This window comes from Myotis myotis, unplaced genomic scaffold (genome assembly GCF_014108235.1).
Source record: "Myotis myotis isolate mMyoMyo1 unplaced genomic scaffold, mMyoMyo1.p scaffold_m19_p_1, whole genome shotgun sequence".
In the NCBI taxonomy this organism is placed as follows: domain Eukaryota; kingdom Metazoa; phylum Chordata; class Mammalia; order Chiroptera; family Vespertilionidae; genus Myotis; species Myotis myotis.
In genome coordinates, this window is record NW_023416313.1 from 214833989 (window position 1) to 214858900 (window position 24912).

At 48.8% G+C, this 24912-nt stretch overlaps 1 protein-coding gene across 1 annotated transcript; it reads right to left on the bottom strand.

Moving 5' to 3' along the window:
• Positions 1-22224: 22224 nt before the first annotated feature.
• Positions 22225-22719, bottom strand: LOC118664869 (peptidyl-prolyl cis-trans isomerase A-like). The gene has a single exon (XM_036325538.1). The coding sequence runs from the start codon at positions 22717-22719 to the stop codon at positions 22225-22227; it is 495 nt and encodes a 164-aa protein (XP_036181431.1).
• Positions 22720-24912: the final 2193 nt, after the last annotated feature.

Consider the following 24912-nt stretch of genomic DNA (forward strand, 5'->3'; position numbering starts at 1 on the left):
CAGAGTCAACTGTCAAATCAATCCCAGATGGTTAATTAACATCAGCCAAGTGCTTTCAAAAAAAAAGGCACAACTTTTGTTTTAAATAAATCTATGCAGTCAGATTCCTTCTTCCTATGCCCTTCTCCCTTAGTGTTCCAGAACTTCCACCTGCATGTTAGCTGAGGTCTCCCTGAGAAGAAACACTGAGCAGTGACTGAACTCTGACTCCTTGAGGGCAGGGACTTGGAGCAGCTCATAGTCCCAGAGCCGAGCGCAGGGCCTGACATGAAGGGGTGGTTCAATCAGTAAGACCGAACAATGCCAGCTGGCATCCCCAGTGCCCAGCCTGAGGCGGGAAGGCAGACACTCTCCCACGCTCTGTCTGGCTGTGTGTATGACTCATCAGTTCCCTGCAGAGAAAGGGTTATTCAGGACATCCCTGGAAGTGAGTCAGCAAGACAACTGGGCAATCGGAGGCCACCTGGTGGGGACCATCAGCCTCCTCAGCCATATGCCCCTCTCCTCTATTCCCTGCCCCCTCTTTCTCTCTTTCTAGCTACTTTCTCCTCCTCCATTCTTCTCTTTCTCCTTTCCAAGACCCCCATCTACTCCATGCTTCTGCCGCAAACATGGGGGTGCTCCCACAGGCCTCGCGTACCCTGTCGTGGTCCTTAGGACTCTGCTAGAACTAGTCTTGCCTCACAAGTCAAGCCATGTGACACCAGAATTCCAGGGTTGGGTACTAACCTGTATGAAGATAGATTTCACAAGTGAGGACTCTTCCATCTGGAAAACAAATGCTAAAACGGGACTAGGATGAAAATGTGATGGGTTAGTAGTTATGTGTTGCTGTGAAACTAATTACTGCAAAAATTAATGGTTTAAGACAACAACGTTTATTATCTCACATTTGGGTGGAGTGGGGTGAGGTCAAGAATTCCAGCAGGGCACAATGGAACAGTTTGTCCTAATCCACGATGTCTGAGGTCTCAGCTGGATGGTGGCTGGAATCATCTGAGGGTTTGTCTACTCACATGGCCAGAGGTTGGTGCTGGCTGTTGGCAGAGACCCTAGTATGAATGATTGGCTAGAACACCTAGACATGGCTTCTTCAAGTGGCCTGTGCTTCCTCACAACATGGTGGCTGGGTTGCTAGGGCAACTATTGAGAAAGACAGAGACAGAGAGACAGACAAGACAAAAGTTGTATCCTTTTTATGACCTAGCTCAGAAGTCATGCGCCATCATTTCTGCCATACTCCATTAGTCAGAACAAGTCCCTGTCCAGATTCAAAGAAAGGGACATAGACTCTTTCACTCAGTGGGTAGAGTGGCATGATCTGAAAAGCATGGGCCCAGAAATACTGTGATGACCATTTCTGGAAAAATACAACTTGCCACAGGTACTGGCAAATAGGTCTTGCATAAATTTCTTCCAAATATATGAAACACTAATAAACGCTAACTTTAATTGAGCACTTACGATATGTCAAGAACAGTCTTAAAGCACTTTACTGGTAATAACTCATTTAATCCTCCCAACAATCCACTGGGCTAGGTGCTTTTGTGTGTCAAATTTACAGATGAGAACATGTAATTTACAGATGGGAAAATGGAAGCACAGAGAAATTAAGTGATTTTCCCAAGGTCATGGAGCTGGTTAGCAGCAGAGCCGGCATTTGAATGCAGGCTGGGGGGTTGGGGGGGAAGAGGGGAGCACTGTCATATAGGTCAGAGTACCAGGGACAAGTTGAAGTAACTAAGGAGCCCTGCCTATCTTTCCATGAGGGCGTGTCAGACACCCTCTAGGCTCTCTGCCTCAGATCCTCCTGCTTACTGGTCTCATTCCAACACCACTAGGTGACTAGCTCTTCACAGACTCCAGCCAGCTCTGTACAGGGGCCACTCACATTCTGTCACTCAAGCCTGTGCCTCCTACTTCCTGCCCTATGGCTTTCCTGTTGGCCTTGGGTCCTTGCAAGCACAGCCTGGAAGCATAGAAGAGTTAAAGCCCACAGCCCAGCATTTGACCCATGGTGGGGGAGGCAAATGGACATAGGCATCCTCTTTCTCCTTCCAGCTAATCTCAGAGATGCATTTCCTGTGACTTCTCAGGTAGTCTGGTGGGATGGGGCAGCCAATCACCTTTAATGCATCCTAGCTTTGCTTCTTCCTCCTCCCTGCTTTTCATCCTCCCATTCTTCACTTCTGCTCCCCGGACTCTCACTGCCTCAAAACACTCCTCACACAAATCTATTTTGGGGGGAACTCAAAAGGCAGTGACTTTAGGGAGCACCAATTTCCAAGAGTTGCTACAGACCAAAGTTTGATTCAGAATTATAGACTATTGGAAATGAACACCACGTTGGAGTTAATCTAAACCAGATGGGAAAAGGCCAAGAAGCAATGATGTGCTGGAGCTGAAGAAAGTCGATCATGCCCATCTCTTCCCAAGAGTGTGCTCAGTGACTTCACCATGGAGGGCTGAAATCGGCCACAGGGGGAGTATTTACACCATAGAAATGGGCAAACATGACACACATGCTTTTTTTCCACAGAGAGCCAGTTGTTACCAGCACACCATGTTGTTAATTCACATGCGGCTCTACACTGATCAATAATAGCTGCTGGCACAGCGCATCAAGGAGAAGTCCAAGGCTATTAAATGTCTACTGGCCATCTCTACTCCAAACCAAGGCTCTCATTTTTTATATTTGGGGTAACGGAGGTCCAGAAATTGGCTTAAGATTACCCAATATTGTCAGAATCAGCCTAGAAACCAGGGTTTTCCCACTCCATCACGCAAAGTATATTTGTAGATAATTGGTCTGTTACCTGGCCTCACCCCTTGGGATTAAGAGCTTTAAACTCACCTCTCACCCTGAGTCAGAGGCATTCCTACACTGCGGGCCTTATTCTTGTCCGAGGTAGTATTTCTCCACCTTCTCTACCATCAGATGAAGAGGGGAAGGGAACACTGGCTTAGGCCACGGTGGCCAGGTCACATGCGAAAAAAGAAAAAGGAAAGAAAAATGGGGGGGGGGGGGCGGGGAGGCTATTATCTATAATAATAAAAGACTGGGCAGCTGGACAACCTTCTGGATGAAGCCTGGCTGCGAGGGCTGAGGCAAGCCGCCGCAGCTGCGAGGGCTGAGCCCCTTGCACGTATTTCGTGCATCGGGCCTCTAGTTTTCTTTTAAAAGCATTAGCAGTAGCCACAGTCTGTCTCAGTTTTTGAACACTGAGCCTGAAATCGGTCCCCTGCCTCAGGGAGATTAGGAACATGAACCATGTACCTTTGCAAAGTACTGACACACACACACACAATCACACAATCACAGCCACCAATGAGCTCCCACATTTTGTTAAATATTTTAGATGGCACCACAAACATCTATTCTATGTTCAATGAAATCAGCCATACCTGCTTTCCCTTCCTCAGTGTCCTGCAGCTGCCGAAAGCCCACGACTGTGACCGTAGCCTCCTGTCTGCTTGTGGCGGTTGACACGGTGCTGCTCTCCTCTCATTCTCTGTTTTAAAAGGTAGGTTGTGCTTGTTGTGGAGGAGGGTGGTGGGGCTGGGGTTTGTTTCTTCTTCCTGGAGGAGCCCAGTAGCAGTGTCACTACAGTGAGGCAAGTGAGAGGTCAAGGGTGCAAAGTGTGAGGGCCGTGCACTTGCACAATCCTGAGCATGAGCAAGCACCTCCTTTAACTATGTGTCGTGGGCACCTCACCTGCCTCAGCCCCGTCCCAGCCCTGCAGCCCAGCCAGAAGGTGGGCAGAACTCCCGGGCCCTCTGAGAAGCAGAGCTTCTGAAGCCAGAGCTTCTGAAGGGGGGGACAATGAGGACCCTTGAGGGTGTCACAGAGGCTCTCGGAGCCATAGAACCCAGACTGGAATCACGGTTCTCTTTGCCAACTTCGTGACTTGGGAAAGTTCATTTCATTTTTCTGAACCCCAGTTCCCTCATCTGTAAAACAGGGGTGATAATTATCCTGCTTTTCCTGTTGTGAGCATTAAAGGAGTTATGGATATAGAAGCACTTTGGAAATGACAAGGCACTATAAATGTTGTCTATTGTTATTCATTTTACATTAATAATATAAATAATGAATTGCATGATATATAAGTGGCAGGAAAAATTATTAAAGTGTCATCGTTCCCAGATCTCTTCTCCTCTACTGACGTATTAATCCCTGAATTTGCTCACTACCTCCCTAAAACGGAAGTACTTTCCTTGTTAAAAGAGAGGCCAGATGAATTCCGTAATGAGATGCAAAGAGATGCTGGGGAGAGAGCGATAGAAAAGCCACATGGGAATATTGGGAGTAGGGAGAGAGCATACGAAGTATTGTGATAGATTATAATTGAGTTCAATCTTTGGTGCTCTGTTAAGAGATGCCAATAGAGGATTTTAGTTACATTTTAATTACTTTTGTTTTTTTGGACAATGAATATAACACTGTTGTTAGCCCTTGGACACCACATGGATGTCCAAATATATTGGGAAATCATCATCATAATAGCAAGAGTGGTTGCTAAATTCTGCCTCCCAGCGCAGGATGCTCAAGGTCAAATCTACAAGATGAGATGAATTAGCCAGACTTAAGTGACAGTCCCTGTGAGTTTGGCAGGTGAGATGATGCAGCCAATTACCATGGAGGGGCTGAGGAGGTGTCTCCAGGCTCCACGTCCATCTGAAACCTTCCAATGTTCAGGAGAACTCTCAAGGTGATGTTTAAACCAAAACAGTTTGCACTTTTTTGCATAATCAATTGTATGGCAATGATGGAAAATTTTGAAAGGAAAGAAACCTCAAAATCTTGCTTCCCTGTTTACATTTTTGATCCACAATTCAGCTCAAGATGATGTTTTTAAACTGCCACTAGGAACAAGAATCAGAAAGGTTTTCTCACAGCCGGACTGAGGATCAAAGTCTGGATGTCTTCAGACCAAAGGAGGACGTTTGGGAGGAAAACAAATGTTTCCCCAGCCTCTGCTGAGATGCACTCCTAACCCTGCAGGGCCCGTCACTGTCCTCCACGTATCAAGCAAGGACACCGCCCAGCCTCACGTGGCCATAAAGAGTGAGGGACAAAAGCTCAGGCTGCAGAAGGGAAGGGGGTAACTCCCCGAGACTGAATTTTACTTGCGCTGCCTGAGCTGTCAGACATTAGATCATACTCTAAGAGGCAACAGTGCGGTGGATAAAGCATCTTTCTCATTTTGGTGAATTCTTTAGTTCTTTGTCATCTCTTTTATTAGCAGATCTCAAATTCCCCATAGCTGGGAGGTGCTCAGACCAACACTGGACACCCCAAAATTACATTCCTCCTCCTGAATTTGCCCTTCTTTTCTGGGTCTCCCTTCTAGTCATCGGTACCCGGTAAAACTCCCCGTCAGTACCTACTCTTCTCTGTCTGATTTGCTGCTGAGCCCGGTGATTCTACCTGTGCAATAGTTCCCGAATCCATCCTTACCTTTCCGTTCGCACAGCTCCAGTTCAGGCCTTTGACCATCTTACTGAGACTCTCAGAAGAGCCTCCTCAGTGGCCTCCAGGTTGCCAAGGCCATGTTCCTCCAGACCACAAGCACCGCTGTGGAGAAGATTATGTCCTTCCCCTACTCAGAGACTAACGCTGGCTTCCCACTTCCCATCTAACGCCAACTCCTGTGCATGCCTACTGTGGCCTAGCTTCCTCCTCTTGCCCTTGTACTTCCTCTGACTGGACCTCACATAGAGTCTCAAACATGCATGCAAATTCCCACCTTATTACCTTTGACCTCACTTCTCCTTCACTCGGAATACTTTCCACGCTCCCCCGGCTTTATTTCCCTCCTTAATAAATGCCAATCAATATTTCAGTGCTCAGCTTTAAAAACTACCTGCTCCATAAACTCCTCTATCATTTCCACTAAAATGAGTCTCCCTTGTTCTATGATTCCAAAGGCCCTTTGTTGGCATTCTTTATTCACAATTAGTAACTTCTGTATAACTAGAACTTTGGAGCTTATGAGATACTTCCACATAACTCATCTCATTTGATTGTAACACAGTGAGGCACATGTTTTACAAAAGAGGAAACTGAACAGTGTTGAGGACTAGGAGTAGAGTGGTGGTGATATATATATATATATATATATATATATATATATATATATATCAGAGATTGCTCTTCATGCATTTCTCCCTTCTCTAATGATAGAATGCCTTATGTGGGAACATGAATACCCAGCTAAAAACTAATTTACCAGACTCCTTTGCAGTCAAGTGTGTCCATATGACTAAGTTATACCCAATGGAATATGAATAGGGGTGACGAGTGTAACTTCTGAGTCCAGCCCTTGAAGGAAGGGTCTGGCCCTCTTCTTCCTCATTCCTCCTCTTTGCTGTCTGAAATGTAGACATTAGAGGAAGCAGAGCACTTTTTTGGGGCCACAAGTTGGAAGCCCCGTTTAAAGATGGCAGAGCAACAAGACGGAAGGAGCCTGGGTCCCTCATGATTATGGAGCTATCGCATCAGCCCCAGACCTCCTTGGGCTTCTAAGTAAGAATAACAAATGATTGTATTGTTTAAGTTGTTACTATTGTAGCCTTTCGTAGAGCCGCTACACTGATAATGTTACTTAATACAAATAACTTGCCCAAGTTATAGGGTAGTGAATGAGTCTAGAGATCCTGCACATCTTTATCACTGTGAGTTTTGATGCACACCTTTTCTTTCTCTTCATTCCTTCCTCCTTGCCTCATCCTAAGCACCTTGCTTATTTATTAAAAGAATATATACTCAGTGCCTACAATGTACTAGGCACTGTTTTAGGAGCTGTGGATACAAAATAAGACATTCTTGTGGACCGTATGTTTTAGTGGGGTTATACTTTATCCTGCAGGTAAGAAACCACTGGCATACCAGGATGAAAGGAACGCTTGGGAAAGATTAATCTGTGCGCACACTATTCTGAGTGGTGAGATTAAGGCAAGCTAAATTTGCCCAGTGGGAGGAGAGAGAACAAATAGAGTAATGAGCCTAGACATTAAGTGTTCCAGCCACATAGATTGTCACAAACTGTCCTCAAATTGACTCTCAGAGAACCCTCAAAGAAGCCATTAAGCGTGAGACGCATTTATTTACACAAATATGGAGAGAAGGGGGTGTTTTCATTAGACACAATGATCCTTCCCTTCAGCCCATCACCATCACTGCGTCATGGGAGAGGAGCAGCTTACAGTCTGCATCCTAAAATGGACTCATCACGCCACGGGTTTCTGGCTGGCTCTTTGCAGGTCTTAGGAGAAATTGATGCTGCCATCAGAAACTGGCCAATGTGGACTCATTATCTAAAAGTAAAGTTGGATTTTTCTATTACCACTTTTTCCCCCCAAGGGGTTCAAAACCCATCTTGTATGAGCTGATCCGTTTCTTATAACTTTTCTGGAATGTGAACGGACAGGAAAGATAGCTTCCTTTCTCAGATGGTGAAACAAGGTGTGGTACTTTAGCATGGCCCAGATTAAAATCCAGGCCTCCTGAGCCTCCATGATCTTTGTATGACAATGACTCCTTCCTAGGCCAGTGATGGAGAACCTATGACACGCGTGTCAGAGGTGACACGCGAACTCATTTTTTTGGTTGATTTTTCTTTGTTAAATGGCATTTAAAGATATAAAATAAATATCAAAAATATAAGTCTTTATTTTACTATGGTTGCAAAGATCAAAAAATTTCTCTATGTGACACGGCACCAGAGTTAAGTTAGGGTTTTTCAAAATGCTGACACGCCGAGCTCAAAAGGTTCGCCATCACTGGGCTATGCCCTTGCAATTCAGCTTCGCCCAAGCAGTAGAGTCCCAGGTGCCAGGAGGGCTCCAGTTGGGTTTTGCCTCCTTATCCCCTCGCCTCCCCTCTGCTCGTAAATAAAGCTTGTCCTCCTCCTCAAGGCCTGCTGGAGATTTAAAAAATCATCGTGAACGATAATAGGTTATTCAGCATATTGAATCGATGTCATTTATTTTGTTTTTAAAACATTGGGGAACACCTGAGATTATAAGTATGAGCTCTGGCATCAGGCCAGTCTGACAAGCCTGGCCTCAGTTTCCTGTGCCTCAGTTTCCTCACTTACAAAATGGGCACAATAATGCTGCCTATGCCATAGGCTGTCTCAAGGGTAGACAGTGAGCAGCATATGCATATCAAGCAGTTAGCACAGCACTAGACAAAGTAAGTGTTCACTAAATACGAGCTAAGAGAGAGGAAAGGGAACATCAAAGCAGTCTTCCAATGTTTAAATGGCTGTGGAAGAAGGTGAGACAAATCTGTTTGTCAGACTTAGGCAAGGCGAGCCGAGGTGTCCTCCAAACAAAGAAGAAAGAGCATTGTAACTACCGGAGATGTTCAGCGACAGGATCAGCAGACCGAAGAATGAGCTCCCCATCCTGGAAGGGATTTAAGCTGAAATTTCAATGGCCTCTTGATGATCTGGCAGGGACTTCAGTCTGAAGTGGGGGAAATGGACCAGACAACTTCTAACAGTCTTTCTACCAGAAACCGTAAAACACAGATAAGAAGCTTTCAGTGACCAAGGACTCGATGTTCTTTAAAGTTTTTATATCTGCAGCAGGCAGCGATAAATAAAGGCCAATTTCCCATGAAAACAAGCTTCCAAAGGTTTTGTTCCTCCCTCCTCTAGTTTAGAGAGCCCATTAAATCCCCGGGCAGGGATAGGGGAGGAAACCCAGCGAGGAAAGGTTCTCTTTGGAACTCAGGAAAGGCCGATAGGAGAAAACCACCAGGATACCAGAGCCTTGGATTAGACATACTCGCCAAGGCTGGGCCAGTGCAGCCAAATTGCCAAGGACCACAAGGCATGGGGGAGGCAGGCCTGGAAGCAGTGGCAGGTCAATGAGGGGCCGGCCGGTGGGGCCGCTGCTCCCTCCTTGTGTTTATCAGTTCCTTTCCCAGGAGCCCCAGCCACTGCCATCCTCCCGTGAGGCAAGACTCTCTTCTGGCCCCTTTTGCCAGCACCAAACCCTGAAAATGCAGAGGCTGAACTAGCTTTCCACACTGGCTGTCATTACAGGCGAGGCTGTCAGACAGAGGGAAGAGTGGAGACAGGGGACCTACCAGGACAACTCGATTTGAAATAGTTTCCATTCTAACGTCTGTGGAGGATTTTTGTTTGCTTGCTCTGGCCCAGACACCTCTGTCCATGGGAAAGCCAGTCCCCTATTTCATATGGTTCTGATGGGACTTCCAATCACAGGCCTTCCTCCTCCTGGTTACATGACCAGTTCCTGGCCAATTATAGAACGCCATTCTCCTGCTTCCAGTGATTGATCCAAGGCAAGGGGCATGACCCAGGCAGGACCAATCAGAGCCTTCCCTGAATGCTATGCTAATATGATCCTGAGAGAAAGGTGTGCTCTTCTCTGGGAGAGTGGACCATTAGGGTCTGGGAAGGCCGGCACTGGCAGGGCCATCCTTCCCACCCCATGAAGAGAAGAACCTCCCAGAAGGAAGGCAGAACTGACAGTTGGAAATAGAATGACAAAGTCCTGTCCAAATCCTGCCATGACTTCAATTAACTCAACTCCTTGGACTTCTAAATTACACGAACAACGAAGTAACAATTAGATTTCTGTCCCTTGCAACCAAAGCATGAATTCTGAGAGGATACAGTCAGACCATAGCAGTCTTTTTCATAATGCTATTGCAAGGGGGTGTCAGGTCACCCCAGGGCTGAGGACACATACGGTGACAGGGAAATAAACACAGAAAGTTGCTTGGTTTTCGCTCCGTCATTCTTGCTAGTTACCTGGAATCAGAGTGACTGCAAATACCAGATTCTAGCCCATGTTGGGTACAAACTAGGTCTCTGACTTCAGATAGCTGAGCTACTTTTGAAAGCATAGGCTCTCCTCAATTCTTAAAATAAAAGCCCCCCACACTCTGTCAATCACGCAGCCAATTAAAGGCCTGGAAGTGACAAACCACCAGATTGTCAAGGTGGATTAAAGGCACAGAAAAGGTTTCTGACGGTTGCGATAATTACACTGTCATCCGGGCCTGATCCACTTCCCTGTGAGGGGAAGCGGAGGAGCTCAGGGTTACCCTAGCAGATGGCGGAGGCAGCAAACTCCCCTAGTAACTCTCACCTGAGTGGCCCGGAGCAGGAATTGGTAAGCCAGGACCAAGAGACTGAGTAGGTGAGGGGGGGGATGGGGGAGGGAAATTCTTGACATCTAAAATGGCCAAGATAGCCCTAGCTGTTTGGTTCAGTGGATAGAGCATCAGCGTGTGGACTGAGGGTCCCAGGTTCAATTCCAGTCAAGGGCACATGCCTGGATTTCGAGCTCGATCCCCAGTGAGGGGGGAGGGGATCGTACAGGAGGCAGCCAATCAATGACTCTCTCATCATTGATGTTTCTATGTCTCTTTCCCTGTCCCTTCCCCTCTGAAATCAATAAAAATATATGGAAAAAAAATAAAATGGCCAAGATTAAAAATAAAGAAAAAGAAAAATGGCCAAGGTGGACTTTAATTGAGCAAACCATAGGCACCTTCCACAACTCATCTGCCCCAAAGGGCTTTGTTTGAGATGGAGTTTATTTGCTCAGCAATTTACTTGCTTCCCTTTCCTCAGGGAGCCCCCGCAGCCAGATCTGAACCTAATGATAATATAGAGCCTCAAAGGAAATATAATTGACACCCTCGGGGAATGATTTAACTTGGCTAGATGAATTCATCTATGACATTTCGCTAAAAATTTTTTGTAAATAAAGTTTCACAAACCTAGCTCAAGAATGAATTGCACAGCCTGGTTGGCGTGGCTCATGGTTGAGCATCGACCTATGAACCAGGTTATGGTTTGATTCCCAGTCAGGGCACATGCCCAGGTTGCAGACTCGATCCCCACTGTGGGGCATGCGGAAGGCAACCAATCAATGATTCTCTCTCATCATTGATATTTCTATCTCTCTCCCCCTCTCCCTTATTCTCTGAAATCAATAAAACTATCTATGCTAATAAAAAGGTAATATGCTATTAGACCAGGTTGACCAGCCATCTTTCGGATGTCTGACTTCCTTCCAGACAAAGCCATGGTGGTGGGGCCAAAGCAGAGGCAGTTAGGGGTAATCAGGCTGGCAGGGGAGAGCAGTTAGGGGTGAGATCAGGCTGGCAGGGTGTTAGGGGGTGATCAGGCTGTCAGGGGAGGGCAGTTGGGGACATTAGGAGGCAGGCAGCTGAATGGTTAGTAGCCAGTGGTCCTGGATTGCAAGAGGGTTGTCTCACTGCCGGACATCCGCCGAGGGGTCCTGGATTGGAGAGGGTGCAGGCTGGGCTGAGGGACAATCCCCCTCCCCGTGCACGAATTTTGTGCACCGAGCCTCTAGTATTTTAAAAAAGAGTTGCATTTCATGATAATCACATCAGAGTCTTCCTTTATTCTATAAAAGGGAACATGGAGTTAAAATGAGAAATTGCTTTTTTCTTTCATTTTGACCAAACCTTAATTTTTACTGATGAGCTTTTGAACATGGGCATAATACATACTCTGAACTCAACTGTTCTGTAAGTTTTGCATAGGTTTCTATTTCGCTTGTGCAGTACCCTCTTTGAGGGTGGAGACCAAGCCTTGAATTTTCCTTGAACCTTTCACAGAGCCAGGTAAAATGGTAGTCATGGAGCACAGACTTGCTCAACACAGTTTGCTAGTTAACCTCTGCCATCTAGCAACACTGTCCGGTGTGAACATCAGCCTGTCTCCCATCACACTCCCAGGTGTGTGAGGATGCTGAGCAACAGAGAGAAGGGTGGCACCACACTCAGATCTGAGGAGAGGCGGAGGCCCAGAGCCCCAGGGTCACTGAGCCACTGGTCTCAGCTGTTCTGTGGCTCTCCAGCTTCCTGAGCACATCACCACAGGAGGGCTTACGTGAATGAAGTGAATGTGGTGTCGAAAGAGAAGACACAGTGCCATGCCAACATTCTTTCAAAACTTCCTGAGAAAAGCGAGGTCGATAACAGAGACTTTGTTGTTATCTAATGTCACAATGCAGATGATTCCACACAGGATTGCCTGTCACTCCCCGATGCAGTTTGAAAAGAGATATTGACAAGCATGGCATGATGGCATCACTACATGGCACTGCTACACATGCCCCCGGGAGATGACAAATGCCACCCGTGGCTCAGAGCAGCCGCCTGGCTGGGCGTCTTCTCACCAGAGAAGATAACAAGGCACGGTTTTGAGTGAAGACATCCCCTCCTCTCCCTCAAACGTTCCCCTGCGAATTCCGATTTGGGCCGTCACTAACATAGAAAACAGAACACACCGCTTACAGAACAAGGAAAAGCCACAGTTCATTTTATTTCCAAAAGTTAGATCTGTGTCTGTGACCTAGCACAGAACCGGGGACATGCTAACTGTCCACTCCTGCTCTATTCTTCTTCTTGGGGAGTGTTCAGGGATCTATCTGTGAATTTAAGTTCCCCGGTTGGGCAGTCTTTTGGGCTGGGCTTCAGATGGGCAGGGATTTCTTTTTGTTTGTTTGTTTGTTTTAGAGAAATAACTAGGATGGCAGTGAGCTATTTTGCACAAACTGTGCCCTGTGCACACAGGTGAGATGAGATGCTCAGCAGAGTTAATGGGCATATGCGTAGCTCAGGGACAGGGCAAGGCAGGTGCTAATCAATATTCATTTCTGGAAAGACGAGGTGCCCATAATGCATAAGGTGCTGCCCTAGGTGCTGAGAATACAGATGTGCATAAGCCAGCCTCTGCGTTTGAGGAGTTTACCGACCAGCAGCAAGGAGAAGGCTGGATGGAAACAGCCTTCCAGGGTGGACTGGGGTGGACGGCTCTAGGGAGGGACCAGCCAGAGGAGAGCTTCCCAATGGAGTGATACTCCAGGGCAGGGGTCCTCAAACTTTTTAAACAGGGGGCCAGTTCACTGTCCCTCAGACCGTTGGAGGGCCGGACTATAGTTTAAAAATAAACTATGAACAAATTCCTATGCATACTGCACATATCTTATTTTGAAGTAAAAAAACGGGAACAAATACAATATTTAAAATGAAGAACAAGTAAAGTTAAATCAACAAACTTACCAGTATTTCCATGGAAACTATGGGCCTGCTTTTGGCTAATGAGATGATCAATGTCCGGTTCCATATTTGTCACTGCTAGTCGTAACAAGTGATGCAAGTGTGCATCAGTTAGTCTAGATCTGGTTGGAGATTTCAGATGTTTCATTCTGGAAAAAGGCTCTCCTAACTTCAAAATAAAGGCTCTCCTAACTTCAAAAAAAAGGCCCTACTAACTGCAAAATAAAAAAAAAATAGACCTCCTAACTTCAAAAAAAAATAAATCCTAACTTGTTCTTACCTCGGTCCTCAGGCAGCAGCAGGCTCTGCACAGGCAAGCTCCTGACTCATCAGAACACACCCGAGACTGAGAGGAGGGGTTGAGAGACAGAGAGAAGGAGGGGAGTCGGAGAGTGCGGCACACATTCCACACATGTGCACTGCGGGTCTGGGACGAGTCGGCTGCTAAGCCACAGGCAGCGGCGGCAAAAACACCTGGCGGGCCAGATAAATGTTTTCGGCGGGGGCCGCATGTGTCCCGCGGGCCGTAGTTTGAGGACCCCTGCTCCAGGGCATCCAGAGGCTGAATAATTCATCAGGCAGGCAGGCAGGGAGAGAATCACTCCCAGAATCTGTTTCTTTGTAATCTGAGAATACAAACAGCACCCTCACAGGAGGCTGGACTCTAATGGCCATGGTGTGAACTCTGAGCAGGTTGGGCCTTGGAATAACAACAACAATAGTAATGAAGGCTTAAAGGAAATTCTATTGTCTGCAAAAAAGGATAACAATAACCAAAGCTACTTTAAAAAGAAGACCCATGTAAAGCATCTGACACTATGCTTAGCGTATAACGCCCCCAGGAATGGTACTGTTATTGCCTTCACAAAAGCTGGTGAGGGTTGAATGGGACACGAGGTGTTAGAATGATTCCTGAAACTACATCTCTGGGATTATTGTTCCAGGCATAGAGACTATCTCGGGTAAAGGCAGGGAAGCTAAAGGGGCGCTGGCTGTTTCTTAAAGTGAGAGCCCTGGATCATGGTCAGGATAAAGGGTGTGTGGTGGGAAGGGTGTGGTATCTCAATTGAATAATAAGCCGATCAAGGCCAAAAGTCTTGCTTTAATCAGTTTTGTGATCAAACATCCTATCTAATAAAAGAGTAATATGCAAATTAACCACCACTCCGTCACTCCATCACAAAGATGGCGACGCTACGGAGCTGGAGCCAGCAGGAGGCTTGGGTTGCCTTCTGCGATGGAGGAAGCCAAGCTTCCCGCCTTCCTTGGCCAGCACTGGGCTCCGCTCAAGGCTACAAAGTTTCAATTATAGAAGATAAATAAATCTCAGATACCTGCTTCCAGCCAGCAGTGGCCTCCGCTCAAGGAGGGGCTGGGAGCTGGGTTGCCAGGGGTCATGGCCAGACTGAAAATGGCCCTCAGCCCCTCACCCAGGCCGGCCACACCCCCATGGGGTGAGGGTGACTGCTGGGGGGCTTGGCCAGCCTGCAAACAGCCATCAGCCCCTCACCCAGGCTGGCCAGGCACCCCAGCAGGACCCCCACCCTGATCCAGGACACCCTTCAGGGCAAACCAGCCAGCCCCCACCCATGCACCAGGCCTCTATCCTATATAATAAAAGGATAATATACAAATTGACCCTAACAGCAGAACAACTGGGAATGACTGGTCACTATGACTCACACTCACCACCAGGGGGCAGACACTCAATGCAGGAGCTGCCCCCTGGTGGTCAGTGCACATCCACAGGGGGAGCTCTGCTCAGCCACAAGCCAGGCTGATGGCTGCCAGCACAGCAGTGCTGGCGGGAACCTCTCCCGCCTCCTCAGCAGCACTAAGGATGTCCAATTGCAGCTTAGGCCTGCTCCCCGCTAGCAACTGGACATCCCCCGAGGGCTCCCGGGCTTCCAGAGTGATGTCTGACTGCCAGCTTAGGCCTGATCCCCTGGGGAGTGGGCCTAAGCCAGCAGGTGGTCATCCCCCGAGGAGTCCCAGACTGCTAGTGGGCACAGGCTGGGCTGAGGGACCCCCCCACCCCCCGCCGAATGCACAAATTCTAGTCCTATATAATAAAAGGCGAATATGCAAAGTATTCCACTGGGAGTTTGACCAGGGGGAAGGGCTGGCTGGACCCCACCCATGAACAAATTCGTGCTCCAGGCCTCTAGTATAACACAGAAAATCACAAGGGACAAAATCACTGTGATCATAATTTTATCTCAAACTGAGATTTTTTTTTTACACATTTCAATTACGAAAGAGTCACGTAATTATAAATACCATAACATCAATACATAGCATATATAAGAAATGTAAAGGAAAATTTACAATAACAATTGTATATTGTTAGCCCCACATCCAGACTTAATAGATGTCAACATTGTAGCATTTGCTTCAGACCTTCAGTTGTTTTTTTAAGAAATAAAACATAGTACTAAAGCTCATTTATATGTATCACTCTCATATGTTTTCACTTTAGTACACATATAGTTTCACGAACAAAATATAGCATTGTTCTGTGTCCTTAGACATTTACATAAATGAAACCATCTGTATCATTTCACAACGTGCATGTTTCACTGGACATTGTTTTCAAGATGGCCACAAGCTTAGACGTAGATACAGTTGGTTCATTTCACTGCTCCACAGTATTCGCTTTGAGGTGTATACTTTGGCCCAGCCATGCTGCTTCTAGATGTCTCCCTAGGGAAACCTTCTGGTATAGGTATAAGGTGATGGGCCTAAAGCAAGCATGTCAAACTCGCCACCCACCAGCTGCATGCGGCCCACAAGGAATATCTTTGCGGCCCAGCCAATATAAGAAACATTTTAATAAAAATTTCGTAACTTAATTTTTTAAAATATATTTTTATTGATTTCAGAGAGGAAGGGAGAGGGAGAGAGAGATAGAAACATCAATGATGAGAGAGAATAATTGATTAACTGCCTCCTGCATGCCCCACAAGCCCGCAACCCAGGCATGTGCCCTTGGCCAGAATTGAACCCGGGACCCTTCAGTCCGCAGGCCGACACTCTACTCACTGAGCCTAACCGGCTAGGGCTCGTAACTTAATTTTTACAATATCCTGTTATACATAATTATTAATAACGAACTACAACGTTTGCTAATAACTGATTACTATAATCGTGTTGCATGCATTTCTCTTATGCGCTTTAGACGCAGGCGCACCATTTCTCTCCACTAATACTAGCAGCGAATATTTTAGCAGCCGAGTGCCACGTCATTAGTCTTGGACTGACTTGTTCAGTGTGCACAACAGGAGATATTTTGCTTTTGGAGAACAAGAAAAATAAGTTTATCAGTGTTACGCTTATTAATTTGTGCAGTTATTCAGTGTCTGGTAAGTTAATGTTCAAGAAAAAAATATTAATTTTTATTAAAATGCTCTATTATTTTATGTTAACACTGACTCATTTATTTCAGCCCTTTGTATTCAGCATGTCTCTATTGAAATAAGCCTATGTTTCTATGAAAATGGGAGCTTTTGTTTATTTGCGGCCCACATAAACTTAAACCTTGTTTATTTGGCCCATGTTAGCCTTTGAGTTTGACATGATTGGCCTAAACGATTTCACTGCAGAACAGGTCATGGTAGGGAAGAGGTGTGGTCCTGTTATCTCTTGCTGTGTAACAAACCTCTGAAATTTAGTGGCTTAAAACAACAATGATCTCTTATTCTGTTCATGAATCTTTGATCTGGGCAGTGCTTGGCAAGGTCAGTACATGTGGTATCAGCTGGGGTGGCTGGAAAGCTGGGAGCGAGACTCATCTGGAGACTCACTCGCTCACTCACACATCTGGGGATCTCAGCTGGAGCTGTCAGCAGGGGCACTACATGTGGCCTCTCGCAGCATGGCGGCCAACTTCCAGGAACAGGTATCCCAAGAGAGCATAGCAATGTTGTCATCCAGCCTGGGAAGACATATACCATCACTTCTGCCACGAAGAGTCCACCCCAGTTCAAGGAGAGGGGACATAGAGAAGTCATCTCAGGTCTGCCCAGGTTCAAGAGGAGTGTCACAGTTATATATTAAGAGCATATGGGATGGGATGTACTGGAGTGGCCACTTTTGGAAATTATAATCTGCCACCCACCTTAACTGTCCCTGGTATAGTGCGCATAAATACACAAACACTTAGTTTATTTGCTGTTGGTTTAATAGCTGTAAAAGAGTGGGAATTTTTTTTCTCAAGTCCCCAATATAACTCATGCAGAATAAAAAGAATGAAGTGGCCCTAGCTGGTTTGGCTCAGTGGATAGAGCGTGGGCCTGCAGACTGAAGGGCCCTGAGTTCAATTCTGGCCAAGGGTACATGCCTGGGTTGCAGGCTCGATCTCTAGTAGGGGGCGTGCAGGAGGTAGCCGATCAATGATTCTCTCTCATCATTGATGTTTCTCTCTCTTTCTCTCCCTTTCCCTTCCTCTCTGAAATCAATAAAAAATAGAAAATTTGCCCTAGCTGGTTTGGCTCACTGGATGGAGCGTCGGCCTGCGGACTGAAGGGTCCCGGGTTCGATTCCGGTCAGGGGCATGTGCCTTGGTTGCGGGCACATCCCCAGTGGGGGGTGTGCAGGAGGCAGCTGGTCGATGTTTCTCTCTCATCGATGTTTCTGACTCTCTATCCCTCTCCCTTCCTCTCTGTAAAAAATCAATAAAATATATTTTTTTTAAATAGAAAATTAAAAATAATTAAAGATGAAATGTTTGGTAGGTATAATAGGAATTTTGCTGTGGTCCCTGTGTAGGATAAACACATATCACTTCAGGCACAAAGAACTGTTGTCCTCCCATAGAGAATTCTCAGCAAAAGGCACAAGGGAGAACTCATTTTTAAGGCTCTTTTTCTCTTGAATGATGTGAACAAACTCTCCTGGTTGTTCACACCGAGGCCTTGGAGAGAACGCTGCACAGACTGCTTTCCTCGAAGGCACGGCTTTGTTCTCCAGCGACAGAAAGCCCTGGGGAGGCTCTGGGGGCTGCTGCAGCCGAGAAGGTTGGGTTTGAATCCTGACTCTGCCACTCGCTCTCTTTGTGACTCCAGGCAAAATATTTAACTCCTCTGTGCCTCCATTTCTTTGTATGGACAGCAAAGCGGCTGATCCCACTTACAACTGAATGAACACTAATTGTTAATTCAGACGCAGCTTAGACCTGACAGGCGCTGTCACGGTGATCGCTGTTCTTAGCCACGCGCACCAAGTCCGGGTTTAACCACAATCACTATCCCCAAAAGTGGCCCCCAGATCCCCCAGCAGGCCAGATGATTAGCCTCTGGATGGACACCTCCCCCCGCCCCCCACTTTGCCTTCGCGTGTGAGAGTTGAAACAGTCCAGATGGGAAGCCGTGGGAAGGAAGGAGGTGTGGCAGGGCAGGTGGTGGGGCCCTCTGGGTGCCCATTTCACAGAGGAGGGAGCTGCCAGGGGGCTCCTCCAGGGCCTGGGGCTCAGGGAGCCGAGGGGAGACCCATCCTCCTAACAGATGTGAGTTCTCTTCCCAAAACCAGGTTTCCCTGGCCTGGCTCCATAAAAGGCTCCTTGCCTCCCCCACCTACACTACACCCCCAAGGCTGGGGGTGGAAGAGCAAAAGGGGTCCCGTTCTCAGGGTGGTGGGCTTGGGAGACTGGCAGACCCACCTGAACCTTCCCCGCTGTTTATTAACGGGGTGACCTTGGGCAAATTACTAGTATTTAGTCTTTCCTTGGCCTCATACTCCTTCCTTTCTTCGGGGAAGTTAGCACAATGACCAACCCAGGGGGAGCCCCAGTAAATAAGAGCTTACAGTGGGGCTGGGGAGAGGGAGCGTTCCCATGGTGATGAGAGGTGCTCCGGGCCGTGGAATCCTCCTCCTCTGGCATCATTCCTGAGCTCACAGGCAGAGCGCGGGAAACTCCCTGGTCGGGGTGCTGGGCTGGGGCGGAGCCCCCTGGATGATGCTCGGAATCACAGGCTGGGACTAGGTGCCACCGGGGACCTGGGAGGCTGCTGCTGCCTGTCTGCCCTTCCCCTCTAACCACGCCCACGGGCACCCTCCTTCCCTGCGGGATCCGAGAGTAAACGTAGAACCTGGACCGGGAGGGGGCGCTGTGCTCGCCAGGGATGGAGGAGAGCAAGTGTGGGCGGGCCCAGCGAGACTGGAACCCGCGAACCAGCTCTATGGGACCAGTGCGCTCCAACCCTGAGATACCGAGTGGGGCGCTGGCCCGCGATGCCGGGACCCCGTCCTTCTCCAGGTGCCCTCCGTCGGGCTCAGGGGTGAGGGGACCATGCCTGCCCGAGGTGCCCTCTGCACCAGCGCCCGCCCGCCCTACAAGCGCAGGGAGGGGGCACCGCCCCTGCTCCGTCCGCTCTGTACCTGGGGGTGCAAACAGCTCCGCGAGGGAGGATGTGCAAGGGAGCTGTGGTGGGGGTGCTAATCGAGGTGCCCTCCTCCTCGCCCTTCCTCCCAGCGGGGCTCTGGCGGGGCTCGGCTTCGATGGACCCAGGAGCCCTCGAGTGGCGGCGCTTTGATGTCGCGCGGCCACACGGTGGCGCTGCCGCACCGCCCGCTGGCAGAGGTGCGCGATAAGGGGCGCCCGCCCCGGGGCGCGGGGGCCTGTCCTGGCAATGGGCACTACCCCTGACCTTGCCTGGTCCAAGACCTCAGAGTCTGCAGGGTCCAAGGCAAACTGAGGGCCACTTCACATCTCCTCGCCTCCTCCACCCCCCAGCCCCTCGTGCACGTGCCTTCTGGACACGGACCTCAGGACTGAGCCCCTTACAGGCCTTCTAGGCAAACGTGCCTTCCTTCATAGCGGGGGAAACTGAGGCCCAGGAATGAGGAATGCTGGCTTTTGTCTCAACTGCGAAGCCTCAGGCAAGCCGCTTTCCTGCCCTAAAAGGCTAAGGGATCCTGGTAAGAGGAGGAAAGAACCCACAGGGATTTACTCCCTTCCCTGTCCTGGTGACGGTGCAATAACCCCATAGGGTGACGTTAACCCGTTTTGCATGTGAGAAAAGAGGCTCAGTATTGGTCAAAGGCACACCACTCAGAGGAGGTGTTCAGACCCAGGATGGGTTGCTGCCTGGCCTGCAGACTTCCTGCCACAGGCCCCGCCTCCTGCACCCTCGGGCTCGCACCGGTTTTGTTTTCCGACTGTGAGCGATACCCACACACACACCTATAGCTGAAAACAGCACTCACCCTTAGTGTGAGTCACTCTCTTTCTGTTCTTACCCGATACTATGTCTTTTCTCCTCTGCCTTTCTTTCTTTGCATGCTGGGTACGGCCTGCTGAAAGGATGCCACTTCTCACTAGTGGGCCAATGGTCCCAATTTGAAAAACACTGTCGTTGTGCTGGCTGGGCTCTTCCAGCGATAAAATCAATGGAGAGCTGCCTGTCTGTGCCCCAGGACAAAGTCAAGGCCGAGCAAAGGTGCAGGAGGACGGTGCTTCTCCGTGAATCACCTGGAGAGGTTGCTACAGGGCAGGTCTGAGATGGGGCCCTGGTCCTGTGGGGTTGTCGCTGTCTACCCCTCCCTTGCCGGAGCCAGGTCTCCTCCACGGCCTCACCATCAAGCAAGTTATAAGGAAAGCAAGCCTGAGACCAAATTCTGCCATTCACACACACACTTATTAATAAACTAGAGGCCCGATGCATGAAATCTGTGCATGAAATTCGTGCCAGGAGCTCAGCCCTCACAGCCTCAGCTGCCTCGCAGCCCTGCGGCCCCGCCCATGGGTCATTCCGAAAGGTTGTTCCACCATCCAGTCTAATTAGCATATTAGCTCTTTATTATATAGGATAGACACAGGAACTAGACTCAGCCTGTTCTTGTGAGGGTCCAACGCTGTCTTTTTGAGCCCTTCACAAGAGTCTTCCGGAAGGGTTCAGGGGCCCAGTGGCCAAAATCCACCCTTGCTTTTTTCATGGTAACAGAATTGAAGGTGGGTGATGCTGTTGAGCCAGGGACCTCACTTCTTGTTCCTCCTCTTCTCCCACCAGCGTGCATCTGTGTGGAGGTCTGAGCCAATGGGGTGTGCACCCCCTGGGAGATGGCCCAACTTACCCAGCTTACAAGGCAACTTGAAACTCGTACTCCAGTTAAGAGTCAACGTATGCACCTGAGCTTCCTTTTTCCCCTTACAACAAGTAGGGAAATGGGAATCCCATAACTCAGCTCTGACCCTGCAAGGCAATACCTAAGGGAGACAGCACCGAGTTGGGAAGAACCTGGATCCCTGATCATAGCATGGAGCAGAGCTGCCCATCAACCCAGATCTCTCACATAGGATGGTTATTTGAGGGAGTGGTCAACTTCTTCAAGCCACTGCATTTGGGGCGAGGGCTCTTTGTTACAGAGTGTACCCTAACTAACCTTGAGGTTCCTCTGAGGAAAACCCAATAATGTTCGTAAGGCAGAGCCAACTCACTTCTTCATCTGATTAGGTGACAGAATCCTCTAGTTATGGGGAGGAGGTGGCTGGGGGAGGATAAGACCAAAGTTCTAAACCAAAACTACTATATCCTAATGTTATTTTCTTGCAAACATGGACATATGCCTGTGTATATCTTTCTAGCCATCCATATACCATTGACACTGCTCATTTAGCCAACAAAAAATATATTTTAAATTTTTATTTATTGATGAGAGAGAGAAAGACAGAGACAAAGAAAGAGGCAGAGAGAAACACTGCGTTTGCTGTTCCACTTATGTATGCGTTCATTGATTGATTCTTGCATGTGCCTTGATTGGTGTTCGAAACTGCAACCTTGGTGTATTGGGACCACGCTTTCCAAGCAAATCGGGGTGAAGGGGTGCTCTCCTAAACTACAGAAAGAATGGTCTGGTGGTTAAGATAGAACACAAGTCGCCGAAACCGGTTTGGCTCAGTGGATAGAGCGTCGGCCTGCGGACTGAAAGGTCCCAGGTTCGATTCCGGTCAGGGGCATGTACCTTGGTTGCGGGCACATCCCTAGTGGGAGATGTGCAGGAGGCAGCTGATCGATGTTTCTCTCTCATCGATGTTTCTAACTCTCTATCTCTCTCCCTTCCTCTCTGTAAAAAATCAATAAAATATATTAAAAAAAAATAGGAATTAAAAAAAAAAAAAGATAGAACACAAGTCAAATCTATTAGCGTTGTCCACAGTCAGCAATGGTGATCTTCTTGCTGGTCTTGCCATTCCTGGCCCCAAAGCGCTCCATGGCTGTCACAATATCCATGCCGTCTTTAACCTGACCGAAGGCCACATGCCTGCCCCCCAACCACTCCGTCTTGACAGCGCAGATGAGAAACTGGGAACTGTTTGTGTTCGGTCCAGCGTTTGCCATGGACAAGATGCCAGGACCTGTATGTTTCAGGACGAAGTTCTCATCCTCAAATTTCTGCCCGTAGATGGACTTGCCGCCTGTGCCATGATGGCGTGTGAAGTGACCACTCTGGCACATAAATCCCGGAATAATTCTGTGAAAGCAGGAGCCCTTATAACCAAATCCTTTCTCCCCAGTGCTCAGAGCACGGAAGTTTTCTGCCGTCTTTGGAACTTTGTCTGCAAACAGATTGAAGGAGACACGGCCTGAGGGCTCGCCGTCAACGGCGAGGTTGAAGTACACGGTGGGGTTCCCCATGGCTGGCCACAGGCGGCTTTGGGGCAGCGGTGTCTGCAAAGCCTAGAAAGACAATTTTAAACTTGGGGTCCTTTGCATATTTAGTAATTACTCCCCTCCAGCTTGGTCATCGCGTAAAGGTAACTGACATGCACATATATCTCCTGTACTATTCTGCGGGAACACAGACAATGTCTTCTCTTTATATTTTCCTTCAGAGCAGTGTTAGGGCCTCCGTGGCTATTCAGCTCCCCCTGCATCATTTCCTTGACTGCATTGAAGAAATGTGGCTCCAGCCTTGTTTCATGTCTGATGCAAATCCACCTCCCCCTGCCCAGTATCCCCAGTGATCCTCTGTGGGGGGCCTGCTTTTATCCCTACTGCCTCACACCCCCATTTCTCCCTTCTCCTGACCTCTCCAATCCTCTTTAGACCTCATGCCCCATAGTTGTCTCCACTCTGACCCACTTCTGGTCAGGATTGGCAAGTCACTTCTGGTGAGGATTGGCGAGTAATGGGGTTGGGGGACTCACCTTGAAGTGTGGTGCTGCTCATTATTTAAAATTTAATATTGGGTATCGTATTTGCCGAAGCCCTTCGGCCATTCTCACTTCAGGATATTCCTAGCCACCATCTCTCACCTCCTAGCCCTTTCTCTCACCTTTTATCCCCCTTCTCTCGCCTCTTAGCCACCTTCTCTCTCCTCCTTGCCCCTTTCTCTCTCCTCCTCACTGCCTTCTCTGAGTTTGGCTTCCTCATATCCTGTGGTGTCTCTCTCTTCACCATTCCACTCCTCCGATTCATTGCTCCATGGTCCCTCATCCAGAATAAAAACCAAGTGCCCCAAATCGTTAAAAAAAATTTTCTATTATCCCATTGCCCTACTCCCTCCTTCTGTCCCCCGTCCCAGGGCCTGCCTTCATATCACCTGGGCTAGGGGGCAGTTTTGCTTAACACAAATAAACACAACACCACACAAATGAAACCCTCAAAAAAGGTCTCTTCCTGTCTGGCCAGCTCACAAAATCACTTCTTTGTCCTCCCAACCACCTACAAATCCGATCAAGGTCTTCCTTTGCTTGAATCTCTGCAGCGTCTCTTTGCTCGCCCGTGCTCATCCCCATCGCCATGGTTACCGGGCCCTTGGTGACTGGGTCCTGCCCTCTCCATGTCAGTCTGATAGCTCTCTGCTTGCCCACAGCCCCCCGTGCTGCTCCTGCCCAGCCACGTAGCCTTCCCGGGATGGGCCTGCTCCGCTTGCCTTCACTCCTCTGCTCCTCGTGCCTCAGCCTGGACTGCCTCTCCCTTAACGCTGCCTGGTGGCTGCTGTCTCACCCCCTGGGAAGCCCTCCCTGACTTCTCAGGCTGAGGACGAGGCTCCTTCCCTGTGGTAATCACCTCTGGACTGTCCATCTTAGCTCTTAAAACCTCACAACTTTGAGCCTTACTTGCTTCCCCCTCCCCCCGCCCCCCCACTGGATGGGACTCATAAGGGCAGACGTGCAGCCAGCGTGGGTTTAGATCCTTAAGATTCACACAGAGGAGCCCCCAGTAGCTGTTTGTTAGGTGACTGATGGAACGTGCGAGACCCACTGCTCACCCAGGGAGTGACATCTGACTGAAGGACGGTCTGCAAGGACGGCTTGGGAGGCAGGGCTGCGAGGAAGGGGTGCTCCGGGCAGCAGGTCCAGCATCAACCAAGACACTCATTCACTCTGAGCCCATAGTTTTCCTCCACACCACGGGGCCAGACCCCGTCCTCTTCCCCTTTCTCCTTCTCCGGGGCCTACCATGGTGTCTCCCCCACCTCCACCGCTTCCAGTGCCATCACGAGCGCTGGCCGTGCCTGTCTTCATGGAGGGCGTGGACCATGGCGTGGACCTGGAGGTGGGTGTGTCCTGCCTCTGAGGAGGCGCCTACATCTTAGGTGGCCATGGAGGGGGTTCCCCTCACAGAGGAGGCAGGGCATCCCAGGGGTTCTCCTGGCCCCTCTTTCAAACCCACCCACCCCAAGAAGCCTGTGTCCCCTCTCCGTGGAGGGGCTGTGTCACTCGGAGAGGCTAGGCCACTCATGGCAACAGCATCTACGGAATGGGACTTAAAGCCACGCGATGCACCTCTGTCTCCCGTGACGTGCTCACTGTAAGTCGGCAGAAAGGCTCCAACGATGGCAGGTACCCACGGGGCAGCCACCGACTCAAGCCAGGTCTTCAG